Source organism: Caenorhabditis remanei, chromosome IV, assembly GCF_010183535.1.
Source record: "Caenorhabditis remanei strain PX506 chromosome IV, whole genome shotgun sequence".
Taxonomy (NCBI): Eukaryota; Metazoa; Nematoda; class Chromadorea; order Rhabditida; family Rhabditidae; genus Caenorhabditis; species Caenorhabditis remanei.
The window spans coordinates 25,501,394-25,515,941 of record NC_071331.1 but is presented as its reverse complement, the minus strand read 5'-3'; the positions used below and the strand labels follow the sequence as shown (position 1 = coordinate 25,515,941).

The 14,548-nt window shown below is 41.5% G+C and overlaps 2 protein-coding genes across 2 annotated transcripts; both read left to right on the top strand.

Annotated features, from left to right (window-relative positions):
- Positions 1 to 686: 686 nt before the first annotated feature.
- GCK72_016310 (uncharacterized protein) lies at positions 687 to 2,439 on the top strand (the record flags this gene model as incomplete). Its single annotated transcript, XM_003098845.2, has 5 exons — positions 687 to 825; positions 893 to 1,085; positions 1,139 to 1,493; positions 1,549 to 1,647; positions 2,281 to 2,439. The coding sequence occupies 5 exons, from the start codon at positions 687 to 689 to the stop codon at positions 2,437 to 2,439; spliced, it is 945 nt and encodes a 314-aa protein (XP_003098893.2).
- A 9,211-nt stretch (positions 2,440 to 11,650) lies between these two features.
- On the top strand, positions 11,651 to 14,505 carry GCK72_016309 (uncharacterized protein; the record flags this gene model as incomplete). The annotated part of the gene is made up of 5 exons (XM_053731440.1): positions 11,651 to 11,675; positions 11,724 to 11,858; positions 12,143 to 12,643; positions 12,957 to 13,835; positions 14,363 to 14,505. The coding sequence occupies 5 exons, from the start codon at positions 11,651 to 11,653 to the stop codon at positions 14,503 to 14,505; spliced, it is 1,683 nt and encodes a 560-aa protein (XP_053586212.1).
- Between the last annotated feature and the right edge of the window lie 43 nt (positions 14,506 to 14,548).

Below are 14,548 nucleotides of genomic sequence, written 5' to 3'. Positions count from 1 at the left end.
TTTGAGCCATTTTCAAAAAGTTCGCTATTAGAAAGTTATGAATTAACCAATTTCTGTACCTCCCGGATTTATAGGAGGAGTACCGCCCGTGTTTTATTCTCCGGATTAAGTTTGACACCCAAAATTAGTCATAATTAAGGGTTACTTGTTGTTCATGGTTACTTAATCTCAAGTTAGATTGTGACCGTGGTCCCCGCGAGTTTTTGGCACTTTTTTCAGGCCCGCGGCACGTTACCTATCCGTCATCCGACTCACAGTAGGCCACATCTATAGAACTCGTTGAGATCTTCCTTTCGGGATATTTTTCAGCTCATAAAACCCAGTTTGAAGCGAGTTACGCGCCGGCCCGTTTCAGCCCGTTTGACAGTTATGGTATTTAGTACTGCAGGCCTCTTGAGCACAGAAAATTTTGGATTTTAGTCAAACTTTACATATAAGAGTCTGAAAAAGTGTACCCCACGGATTTTAAGCCATTTTCAAAATGTACGCCAGTAACAAGTCGTTTCGAATTTATATCAAAATTTTCAAATTTGTTGAATTAGCAGCGTCTAGTCCTAACCTCAGGTCTCTTCTTTCCATTTTTTTTTCTCTTCACTTTTTGTATGTACTCATCCACAGCTGTCACTCGTACTAGCCCCTCTCTCCGCCTTCACGCTTGTCTAACTTTCCAGGTCATCTAACCGAGAATGTCAGCAAAAATATCTCGTAAAGCACTCATCGAGACACCAATCACAGCTCAATCGTCAATCGGACACATACTGAGAGCACAGTTCGCGCTGCAGAATCAGTTACCGGAGGATAAGCCGAAGACTGTTGGGTTTAATGGTAAGCATGGTTTAATTTCTATCAATTGTGCGAAATCTCAAACACACCGCTCATCTACTAATTCCAGAAGCCGAGAACATGAAACTCTACGAGCTATACTCTGCGCGACGCGAAGAATATCATTCGACACGCCCATCTGGTCAACGGAATGAGGAAGTTCCAATGGACACTCTTGCAAAGGAATGGGCGACTGAAATTACAGCGATGGGGTTCGCAGAACGGACACCCGCTCAGATAAAGCAGAGGATTCGGGATATGAGGTAAGAGTCTAGTCGAAGGTTAGCCATATTTTTGTTTCCCTTGTTTATTACAGAAAATTCTCGCGAAAACACGCTCACAAACTTGGCATTACAAATCTCAATGGTGGGCAGGAGATAGAGAGATACGCAGAATTTAGTTGGGCAGAACCGAAACGTCGTTCACGTGGACCTGTTCCAGATTGGATGTCGGGCCTCGCGGAGATCATGATGAGCGAGCAGGACAGTAAAGCCGACGACGCTGACTCCGCCTCTGAAATCATGGAGGCGACGTACGGGCCGAAGGCGAAGCGGTTGAGACTGGCGCGGACTGAAATGCAATTACAGCAGTTGCAGCTGCATTTGGATATGAAGCAGAGGGAGTTGAAGCAGGAGAGGGAGAAGGAGGATATGCAGGATGAGCAGAGAGCGGTGAGTGTAACGGGGTTACTGTAGCAACGATTTGGAAAGATTCTGGGTTTTGTAGGAACGAGAAAGGCGAGATGTTAGTCCGGAGACTTTGTTGATTGAGAAGAAATTGGCGTTGGCTGACGCGAAATTGCACACGGAGCAGTTGAAGCAGCAGGTATTTTTTAAAGATTGTGGATTTCTAACTATCGGTGGAGCGCTTCTGAAACTCTTTGCTAGGTAAACTTTCGATACATGTATCTACACGTCGATGTATGATATCAGAAAACTGTTTTTAAGTTTTTGAAGAGAGAGCTCAGACATTTAGAAGCTCTAGCTTCTCTGCGTCTCTCTAGTTTTTGAAAGCGTTTATCTCAGAACCAGATTAGTGTATCTAAAAGTTGTCAAGCTGATTATTTTTGTAGTTGACGGTGAGAATATTCCTTCTGTAACTTTTTCTAATGATTCTCGAGATATAAGAACTGTTTGCTATAGAACTCTGACTTCTCTGCGTACCTTTGCGTCTCATATCTCTGAAGCTATAGAAGCTATTGAAAAGGTAAGAACTATAGTAACTTGCTTAGTACCTCCACACAAAAAATTTGGAAAATGTTTTAACACGTTTAACTGTGACGCTATTTAGAATTGTCGGACTCGTGTTGGCTCCTCTTATTTTTGCAAAGTAGTCGCCGACTTCTTCTCATACTTCGTATACTCAAAATTACCGAAATAGGATGAATAATATTTATATATGCCAGCTAACACCCATAATTACCATCATCATAATATTTATATTCATCGTATTTATCAGGCTCTCCGCTTGGAAATTGCCAGTTTCCAACGCCAACTCCAACTATACGAAGACCAACAACAATCCAACTCGCTCGCCTCGGAAATCGCCTCGTCGAGTAGTCCCAGCGACTTTTTGCAGATGAAAATTAATGGATTCTTGAAGAGTGAGAGTCCGTAGTTTCGTTGATTAGTCTATTCCATGATCTCTAGAATTTTCTTTCCCCAAATCATTCCGGCTCCTTCATAATCCAACCCAGACTCGGGTGTCCCGGTGTTCTCTTCTATTTCTGTCCAGTAATAAATCCGTCTAGATCTTTTATTCATTTATTCAAGTAAACACAGTATTGTGAAAAAAACTAAATCTAGAATATATGTTCAATACCCGTCTATTGTCTGATCTTCCAACAAAATATATAATTAGGTCAATTCACATGAACGGCACCAGCGTTTCTTTCTTCTGGCGATTGAGGCATCTGGAGTAGTCACAGCACGAGGCGTCACATTGTTCTGGAGCTCTCTTGATAATCTTTACGGTGACGGAGCGCTTTTTACGGCCTTGGCAACCACATGAAGGCTGAAATAAGAGAGAAGTAGGCGGAGTCAGGTTTTGATAAAGGTTTGGAATCTGTTATGTACATGCCTCTTATCTCGAGCCTGTTTTTATGAGGATTCTGCATCAATCCACGTGGCAAGTCAGCAGATTATTCGTGCTATGTCTTGAAAGTCTAAGATATGAGGGAGAGATTGAGTGCGCTTTGGGGAAATTGGCTGCGTAGCGACTCCTTGTTGAATCAGTCGGTACAAAGTGAGTAGCACTAGAAAGCTGAGGTTATGATGATTCTGCATTTGTTTTCAAAATGTTATGATTATCTAATTAAACAGAGATACAAGACTTGACATGTGTTTTACTGAATTTCGGCTGGATGCTCGCTAGTACCCGTTCGCACTTTTCCTGTGTAGATTTACGGTATTGGTTTCCAAATTTTTGATAAATGTGGTATTTCTGGAAAGTTCAAATTCTAGTATATATAGGTTTTCATGCTTCTACCATACCAAAAACCTTGTATCTCCCTCAATTTCTAACATTTTACAAAACTTTAAACGGATTCTTATTCCTCACGACAGTATCATTCGAACTATAACAACTGTTGGCACTTACCTGCGGTGCACACTGATTACATCCGAACAGACTTCTCTTATACCGATTGAACAAATGACCGAGACTATTGCACTGTGAGCAACCACCCCCTGACAATGCACTTCTCTTCTTTCTACCGCCGCCAAGGCATGGAAGACAACCCTGAAATGACCTTACTGATGTCTCTTACTTAAAGCCTATACCATACCATTCTCTTCACTCTGATATGCGAATTCTCCTCTGTGTCTCTCTTCTTCCTTCCCAAACATGGCAAACATCCCATCCGCTTGACACGTGGACTTCTAAGGTTAGATGCTCCACAAGTACCACAAGAGTTCTGCTGCATTGTTGAAAATCCGCTAGAGCATCCTGGAGCGGCTCTCTTCTCCCTATGATGGAGCACTTGCTTCCATGGTTCCCCGGCTGCGGAGCACTGATTGCAGTTGGTTGAGATGGCGTGACGTTTCAGACGACGTGACTTATGGACTCGTCGACGACAAGGACATGATGGACAAGCACGTCCGCAGATTGGGATAGTTGGAAGCTTGAAGTTAATGGAGCAGCAGGTAGGGGGTGGCAGACAGACCGGTGTAGGCTGACAGCAGATTTTCGGTTGTGGACAGCAAGGAATCGGTGGGCAGCAGGGAATTGTCGCTGAAAGTTTCTCTTTGGTGGGTCTAAATACCAAAAAATCTTACGGAGACAACACGGAGCTGGGGGTGGGCAACAGTTCTGAGGTGGTGGTTGACATCCGCATGCGGGTTGTTGATAAGGGTAGGATTGAGGGTATTGAGGTTGGTATTGTTGGAAGGGTTGTTGGTAGTAGGTTCTGAAAAAAGAGTAATGAGAAATGTGGCATAGTTAGAAAGCTGAAAACATGAGAATTCTAAATCAGGTCTCAGATTCTGGACAGGACTCATTTGAGCGAAGTTACAAGGCTTGAAAACGTTCTTGAATTCGGGAGAGTTAGAAAATTGATAGAATGGTTACAAAGCTGATAACGTGAAGATTCCGAAACAGGTCTCAGATTCTGGATAAGACTGATTCGAGAGGAGTTATGACAACCACTAGATTAAAAAAATCATATCTCATTTCAATTCGATTTTCTTGGAAATCTGAAAACATAATAAGAATTCTTGTGGCTTCAGCTTTCATGTTAACTAAAACATAATAGACGAACATGGTTAGGAAGCTGTAGACATGAGAATTCTAAATCAGATGCCAGATTCTGAATAGGGCACATTTGAGGGAAGTCATAAGTCTTGAAAACACAGGTACAGAACATGTCATATCTCATTTCAATTCGATTTTTTTTTGGAAATCTGATAACAGATTCAGAATTCCTGTGACTTCTTCAACTAGAACAAAATAGAAAAGCATGGTTAGGAAGCTGAAGACGTGAGGATTTTGCAACACGTCTCATTTTATCTACATTACAGTAGTCTTCTACAAGTATTTGAAAACTAAAATTAATTTCAAAAAGTCTTACTGTTGTGGCTGCCGAATCGGTGCTTGTGGCCTCTGTGCATATGCACTTCCTCCCACATTGTTATCCAACGGCACATAATTCTGGGCATTCTCTGTTCCAACCTCTCCTGAAAACAAAAAGTTTCGACCACGGCAGGATTCGAACCTACAATCTTCTGCTCCGTAGGCAGACGCGTTATCCATTGCGCCACGCGGCCAGACGGAGAAAGTGGTGTGAGGAGTACGTATAAAAAAGAGACACTTACCCAGCTGTCGAGAGGGGTCGACTGCCTGTTGCACGTGGAGTGGTTCAACCTATAAAATAGACGGATGTTGTAAATGCTTGTAAATGCGCTCCACTTACGTTTGTCTCAATATTCCTGGAAACCGGCTGCTTCTCATCACAACACGAACAACATTTCCTAGATTTCCTTCCGAAATGCTTCTGAATCTCTTTTCCAGCCTCTACCGTAATCCCTTTCGACGACTCGCTCGTAATCTTCTGCTCGTATTCCACAGGTTCCCGCGCCGAGTTTTCAAATGATTCTGAAATTTCAAAATGATTTTGAATTGGCCGCCAAACCTGTGATACCAGCGATCCGATCGATTTCTGAAATTTGTGCGCGAACTTCGTGGTTGGTGGTGGTTGTGCTGTGTGATCTGAAAAGTGTGGTTGGAAAGGGTGCCTGTCAAAGAGAGTCAGAAAAACCTTAATGGCACAATGTGCAAGTCGTCCTGGCCTTGACTACCGTATCCCCCATCCATCTCATCCTCCGGAAATTCTTCAAAGTTATTCTGCATAGTCTGTGATGGTTGTGGTGATGGTGCGTGGGCGGTGCCAAAGTGATCATACGGGTCTCGTGGCGACAATGCGTTGTTCGAGTTACTGTAGGTGCTCGAGGTGTCGTCCGGTGGGTGGGTGAATTTCGATGACATTGGTGGAACCTTCCCAACATGGTTATTCTCGCGGGTACCGTAGTCTAAGAGGTCTGGTTGGTAGGCGGGGACAGGGACAATCAAGGTAGGGTAGCTTGGGTCAGGGTCCGGGTGTGAAGAGGAATGTCCAGGGGAGTGGGCGTGGTTTGCAGGATTACCATAGTTTGAAGAAGATCCAGGATACCCAGATGCAGGGTTACTGTATTCTGCTGGAGTTTGACTCTCTGGATACCCAGTATCCATGGATCCTGGAAGACTTGGCTCACTGCCAGGAGAGTGTCCCGGGTTTCTGTGCATAGGGTTACTGTAACCACGATTGCTTGAAGAAGGCGTCTCTTGATATCCGGTGCTCGAGCTAGGTCCTGAACGCCTCGGTGGGTTCACAGGCTCATTGTATTCAATTTGAGAGGATTCTGGAATTCTGGCGTGAGGGTGTCTGGGGTTAGATGCGGTGTCTGCTGTAAAGTAGGTTGGTGCCGTGGGGATAGGGAGGTGCTCGTAAGGATCGCTGGACGGTGCTTGTGTAGTTGGATATGTAGGAGCTGAGTGGTTTGGCTGTTGGTATCCGGTACCGGGTGTCTTAGCTCTGACGGGCGGCCTAGTAGTAGTGCCTGGCTGATGGCTCTCGTGTTGCCCATAATCCAGAGTAACTGTTACTCCATGACTCATCGGATCTCTCGGCTCGGTGCCAGGAGCCGATCCTTTTGACATTGATGATCCATTTGACTCTTGGGCAGTTGGATATGTAGGGGCTAGGCGGTTTGACTGTTGGTACTCGGTACCGGGTGTCTGGGCTCTGATGGGCGGTCTAGTAGTAGTTCTTGGCTCATGTTGCCCATAATCCGGAGTAACTGTTACTCCATTCGTACTTCTTGGCTCTGTGCCAGGAGCCGATCCTTTCGATTTTGCTTCGTAACCAGACTCATAAGCTTCTAGCGGTCCCTTGTCCCCATATCCACCATATGGGCTCTCAGGTTCCGGTACCATCGACTTCTTCTCGAACAACGTGGTTAGTAGATTCTTTGGTGGCGGTGGTGCGTCGTGTTGTCTTGTGACAGAAGACTGTGTGCTGGTGGTGGTGATGGTGGTGGAAGGATCTGTGTGAATATAGGGTGAAGTTAGGATAGTTCTTGAAAATGTGAGAGGACTGATACCTTTCTTCTCTCCTCCATATAACAGTTCCAAATTTTCAGCCGCAGACAGGTCTGACCCGGATTCAGGGTCTACCTGGGCTACTCTGGATGGTGCGGTGGTGGTGGTGGTGCTCTCACTTTTTGTAAGGATAACTCGTGTTGTGGTAACTGATGTGCTGGTGGTGACGAGACCTGTATGATATGTGGTGCCACAGTGCAACTGACAAAACTGGACTAACCTTTAGTGCTGCTACTTGGTGATACCATAACCTTCGCTGATGACTTCGGGGTAGTTGCCGGAGAAGTGGTTGAGATGGATGGTCGGGAGTGCTTTTGACCACTAGACTCTGAGCCGGATGCCTGGTAGGCTGTGGTACTTCCAGGGTCTTCCGGGGTCTCACGGTCGGTGGAGATGGATTCGATAGATTGGAATGCTGGCATCTTTCCACTACCTCCGGGAAAAGCTGGAATAAGGGGAGATGAGAGGGAGTTCGAGCTCAAACATCTCGGGTTGTGAAGCTCCGTTGCAAATTTGGAAAACGAATTCAGAATTAGCGGAAAATTTGCAACAAGATGATATGTTTTAAAACACCAATTTTGAAGTCTAGGAGAGACTCACAAGGGAATGACCCTGAGTGTCCCCCGAGTTTCTCAACGATCTTCTCACCAAAGATAGGTCTCACCGAGACTAGAACAACACTATATGTTTTAGGTGCAACAAACTCGTTTCCAGCGAATGGCAAACATTTTTCATTTTTTTCAAAATTTTTTGGTCGAGTCACTTTGAGAAACTGTAACTTTGTTCATTTTGAAGTTTTTCATAAAATTCAAAGTGTTATAAAAAGCTGAAGGTGTCAGCTACAAAAAAGCCAACAGGAACGTTTTACCGAAACTGAAACCTGGAAAGATACAAATCAAAACATAAAAATTGACAGTACTCATGAAATCTGAAAGTGGCCATTTTCGAAAAAAAGGTCTCGGGGGACCATGTCCATTCGATTCCCCGTGTTGAGTGAGGTACACATACATGTACAAATATATGGCTCACCTTTCATTTTGGAGACTTATTTTCAATTTTTCAACTTTCAAGTCGATTTCTACGTATCCCTGTACGTTCGAGTTTTCAACTAAAAACGCAAAAACACAGTTCATGGCGGAATGTTGTTGAAACATGCTAAAACGCGGTTTTTGAGAACCAATATCATGTTCTAATAACTCTATGATCGCAGATAAAACGAATTCAACCATTAATTTTTTTACGATATTCGTGTATAGGGATACATGGAAATTACTTAAAAACTTGAAAAATTGAAAATAAGTCTCCAAAATGAAAGGTGAGCCATATATTTGTACATGTATGTGTACCTCACTCAACACGGGGAATCGAATGGACATGGTCCCCCGAGACCTTTTTTTCGAAAATGGCCACTTTCAGATTTCATGAGTACTGTCAATTTTTATGTTTTGATTTGTATCTTTCCAGGTTTCAGTTTCGGTAAAACGCTCCTGTTGGTTTTTTTGTAGCTGACACCTTCAGCTTTTTATAACACTTTGAATTTTATGAAAAACTTCAAAATGAACAAAGTTACAGTTTCTCAAAGTGACTCGACCAAAAAATTTTGAAAAAAATGAAAAATGTTTGCCATTCGCTGGAAACGAGTTTGTTGCACCTAAAACATATAGTGTTGTTCTAGTCTCGGTGAGACCTATCTTTGGTGAGAAGATCGTTGAGAAACTCGGGGGACACTCAGGGTCATTCCCTTGTCAGAGAAGCTATAGCGTTCTCATTGTCTGCGCCTCTCCTAAACTTCAATTGGTTGTATCTCCTCAAGCGTCGGAGCCATCAAAAAGTTGTTAATTAATAAAATGTGCAGAATTTAAAGCTCTACATTTGACTAATTGAAAACTTTTAAATATCTCTATACCCCAAGGAGATACGCGTCTCGAAAGTCTAGGACAACTTTATCTATACCTTTCTTCGGCTCTTTCTCATAATAGAAATCGTATCCAGTCCAACCATTCTGATACGGATTCTTCGGCACTTCCATATCACTTGTCGATTTCATCTCTTCCTCTGGATATGTACCAGGGGCACTCGCAAATCCATGAACATATCCTAGTAGTACTAATAGGTACGGTAGTGTTGGCGATATCCTTCGCATGTGGCTTAAAAATTTTTAAAGTTGAAAACGGAAGTCGAAAATTTAAAAATTCTAGAAGAGGTCAAAACGACATGTCTCTCGAGAAAACACACGAAGAAATTTGATTTCGATTTTAGCCGAGAAAAGGTGAACTGGCTAATCGACAAGTTTCTTCATCCCCCCTTCGTTTGGGGGGTCTAATTTCACTGGATCGGAAAGCCGCTTACGACGAGAAGAGAGAAAAAAGAGACATTATCAATCGGTCATCCCTTTTCTCTTTTTTCTCCCCGACCATGGCTAAGAAGCCTTGATAATTAAGCGAAGGTGGTCAGGAGGGGGGATATGATGGGTGTGGTTGATCTCTTAGAGAACTTTTAGAAAACGATCAATTAAATTCAGGGAAGCACAGTACTAACTAACGTATTGACAAAGTAATGTCTCCTTCAAATCGTCCAATTTCAGTGTAAAATAGTGCGATTTTTAAGCTGTCGTCTTAAAATGAACATAACTCTCTAGAGAGTGTCCGTACAAAAAGTTGTCAACTACAAAAATGAAGCTCTACTTTTGATCTGTATGATTCATTAAAAATCTACTTGATAGGACAATCTGTATTACCATGACGCACTCTTAAAGTTTGACAATTTCAACTGAAAACGGCCAAAGTTTACAAACTTTTGACCGGTACTGTACCTAAGTTCTGTGTGTCGGAACGTCTTGATGTCCAGAAGTGTGAATGTCTGATGAAACCGTTAAACTTGTGTTGGTCAAATAGAAAAACGGGTTATGAAATAAGCATTTTTATAGCACAAATGGCAAAAATTTCAGTCAGGCGGTTTGAAACTGTTAAAAGGGAAAATGAATGAAAATCGATCTTCAAAATGTTATATTCCAGAGGTGAGTAGGTCTAACTAAACACAGGGTCTAGGCGTGAGTAGTGAAATCGTATGCGCTCCACTAGATATTGGCGGCAAATTCAAATTTTAATTTTTTCAATTCGCTGTTTCACTGTGGCATTTTGATACGCAGCCTAATCGACCAATCTTTGAGCCGATTTATGTCAGTTTTCCCGAATTTTTGGCCAGTTTTTCGACTGTCTCGCATCTTTTCGAGATCAATTCTATTAAAAAAATATAAAAAAAATTTTAAATAAAAAATTTATTTCGAATTTCGCGCTAAAATTTTAGCTGATTTCAGCGGAGCGCGTATATTTTCACTACTCATCACGAGACCCTGTGACTAAAAATTAATTATATAATTGGAATAGGCATGTTTTCAACTTTCTGACGATATATAGCATGTACTTAAAATGCTAGTCAGGACCGTTTGAAAATTGTTAAGAACAACCAACTTCATTTTCCAAAGATAAGTAGATTAAAGGAATTCCTGTATTTTCAATTTTTGATAATATGAACATTACTAAGAAAAGTTTCAGATAAACATATAGAAATAACAAAATATTGTTAATAGTATAGTGTTAACTGCAAGTTATTCATGTTGGTGTAACTCCTTTCCCATTAATCGCATTTTTAAAATTGAATGCTGAGATGGTAAACTTTGAAACTTTTGTATCATCTAGGCCTTTAAAGATATCAATAAGTTGTAAACTGTCAAAATGTTCGTTATAAAAAAGGTAACTGTTTTGCTGAGGCTAACTGAAAATATATGAAAAAAGTGTCAGCAAGACTATACGATTCCTTCCGTCATCCCGTCATAAAAACAAAAATAGGCGTGAAATCCCCAAAAACCGCCCGTGTTTTCTTCCCCATGTCCTGTCTATATCCATCGGCCACCTCCTGGAGAATGTTGCGTAACAATGAGATAGAAAGATGAAAATAACGTAATCGGCGTGCTTGATCTCTATCCCTATTCTCAAAAATCAAGTTTTTTTGTCTTTCGTACCGCGCATATTATTATTTTTTAGAAAATAGATATGTATAATTTTTGGTGTTGCTTTGAAAGTCGTGTCTGGGCAAATGTGATATGACAAGATAGGAAGGGACATTGGGAAAATGTCAAAAAAATCAGTTTTTCGTGTTTTTAATAAATTATCATAGTTTTCAGGTCTGTAGTTATAATTAATTATGTAATTTGTCTCGATTTTGACAAAAATAACTTTTTAGTTTCAGAAAGGTATTCCCGAAGACGGAAAGCCTGTGTTTTGGTATTCTTTTCAGAAATTTTAGCTATTCGGATGTTTTGCAACCTGTAATCTATCTGAAATCTTTTTTAAAAGAGCAGAATTGTTTTTTTTTTCCTTCTTTAGAAAAACTTCCGTAACTTTGTTAAAAATCAACTTTATGAAAAATCCTTTGGCAGGCAGCAATACTGATTTTTTCCCACACAATTTCACAAAACTTCTTCTTAGAAAACCCATTTTCAGCCAAGTTACAGCATTTCTTCTTCAGCTCTGAAAATCTGAAATTGACGCAAAAATCTGTGCATGCATTACAAATGACGCGCAATTGCGGACCACTCACCGGCGAAAAATGAAAAATGAGCGCCGCGACGCGACTCGCGAGCAGAAGACCATAAAAATTGATTGAGAGACCAAACCAGAAAGAGCCACGAGTCAAGATGCTCCGAATTCTTGTAAAAAACCGTGAGTTTTTATCGATTTTCGCTGGGATTCAAGTGAAATTTGATTCAGAAATCATCAATCAAGTTTTACGACCGAAAAACTTCGATCCACGTCTCGGACACAGAAGATTCAGTGTTTTGGTGTTGGATAAAAATGGATTGGAAGTGGTCAATTCGTGTTTAGGCATGAATGAAGTCTTCGAAGGTAGGAAAGTGCGATTTCCCTCAACGAGAGAAGTTAGCCTCAGCAAAAACTCAGTTAGCCTCAGCAAAGCTTCGCTTAGCCTCAGTAAAAAGTTAGCCTCAGCAAAACCTCAGTTAGCCTCAGCAAAATCCCAGTTAGCCTCAGCAAAATTTTTTCTCGCATTTTAGTGATTTTTCAAGGATTTTTAGTAATTTTAAAATATTTTCTGACGTTTTCGGCACCATAAAAAGCGTTTTTTCTTACTGTTTCTTTCAAAAAATACCGAAAATCCCAATTTATTCCAGAAGGCGTCACTCTCGTCGAAGACCTCACCCGAAACCGTGAACCGATGCCAACAATGGACGCCATCTATGTAATATTCCCGACGGAAGAGTCAATCAACGTTCTAATCAATGATTTCACTCGAAAAACGCGTTACGCCCCTGAAAACACATATAAACACGCATATATCTATTTCATGGACACTTGTCCGGATAGTTTATTCCAGAAGTTGTCGAAAAGTACCGTAGTCAAGTATACGAAAGCGTTGGTCGAGTTAAACTTGAATTTCATCCCGATCGAAAGTCAAATCTTCACTGTAAGCTCGCAAAATCGAGGTGATATGATGAAGACGGCCGATAGCATTGTCAGCTTGTGTCTGGAATTGAATATCAATCCATTGTTGAGATTCCACTCGGATTTCTCTCAAAGCGCCGAAATATGCTATCGAATCGATCAGAAATTGAAAGAAGGAGAGGAGAATCGAAAGACTCCATTGGCTAGTGATGCGGAACTCATTGTTTTGGGTTAGTATTCTTCTGAAAATCGATTTTACAACAAAAAGTGGTTTAAAGAAAGCGAAAATTGTTGGAAAAGTTGCTAGAAATAATTTATTTTTTAAAAGCTATTTTCAGTTAGCCTCAGCAAAATCTCAGTTAGCCTCAGCAAAATCTCAGTTAGCCTCAGCAAAATCTTAGTTAGCCTCAGCAAAATCTCAGTTAGCCTCAGCAAAATCGAAGTTAGCTTCAGCAAAATTCCTTAGCCTCAACAATCTTTTTTTTTCTGAAAAATGACAGTTTTTTCAAAGTTTTCTTCCCGATTTCCAATCCTTTTTTTCAGATCGCAGCTTCGACTTGGTTTCTCCACTTCTACACGAATGCACTCTTCAAGCGATGGCCACCGATTTGACCGATTTCAAGTCAGGAATCTATCGGTATAAAGAGGATAACGGAGAGATGAAAGAGATCCCGCTTGACGAGAGTTGTCCGATTTGGTTGGAATTGAGACACAAACACTTGGCGGATTTTTTGAAAAAAGTGCAGACATTGACAAAAGAATTAAAGCAAATGCACGAGTCATCGTCCACTAGCAAGTCGGCGAAGGAGGTCACGTCAACTATCCGCCAGCTCCCGGTTTATCTGAAAAAGAAGGCAAAAACGGAGGCATTTTTGAGTCTGGCCGAGGAATGTCGCACGAAATACTTCAAATCGTTGGAACAAATAATTCTACTCGAGCAAGATATGGCTGTGGAGCACACTCCAGAAGGGTCGAGACTGTCGGATTCACAGGCGGTCGGAAGACTTTCTCCGTTCATTTTACCAGCAATTCCCACTGAAACTCGGCTCCGATTGATTCTGATTTTCATGCTGACTATCGGAAAGGATAAGGATGAGCAATTCTTCAATCGCCTTCTCACTCACACCGATTTCCGGGACGACGAAGTGCAAATGGTGCGAAAAATGCTCGATTGGAGGAATAAGGCGTCGTTCCAACGCCGCCGTGCACCGCCAGAAGACGAAAGATATCCGTCGAGTCGATGGGATCCGAAGATTAAAAGTGTGATTCAAGATATGTTGGATAAACGACTGGATGAACGAGAATTCAAAATTGTTGGTACAAAATCGACGACGGGGTTGAGAACGGCGATGAGTGCGAGATATGGGGGTGGATTGAGTGGGCGACCGAGAGAAAAGAAGAAAATTATCATTTTTATTGTTGGTAAGTGCGAAAATCTGGAAAAATTGGGCAGAAAATGTGTTTTCGAGACGATTAATGATTTTGTTGACGTTAAAAAAGTTAGCCTCAGCAAAGATCGCTTAGCCTCTGCAAATTATTACCAGTTAGCCTCAGTAAAATCTCAGGTAGCCTCACTAAAAAAATAAGCCTCAGTAAAATCTCAGTTAGCCTCAGTAAAACAGTTAGCCTCAGTAAAATCTCAGTTAGCCTCAGTAAAACAGTTAGCCTCAGTAAAATCTCAGTTAGCCTCAGTAAAACAGTTAGCCTCAGTAAAACAGTTATCCTCAGCAAAATCTTAGTTAGCCTCAGCAAAATCTCAGTTAGCCTCAGTAAAACAGTTAGCCTCAGTAAAATCTCAGTTAGCCTCAGTAAAACAGTTAGCCTCAGCAAAATCTCAGTTAGCCTCAGCAAAATCTCAGTTAGCCTCAGCAAAAATGTTATTTTCCAATTTTTCCATTTAAATTTTAGTAATTCTACACATTTTTCCATGAAACGTCTGCATTTTCCAGGTGGAATCACATATTCCGAAATCAAAATCGCCTACGAGATGTCGGAGAAGAGCAATGCGACAGTTATACTGGGCTCCGATGCCATACTCACACCTACTGACTTTCTAGAAAGGCTACGCGAACCAAGGACGACAAATATATAATTTAGAATATCTATTATTTAGCTTGCTTCTGCTGTTTTTTGTG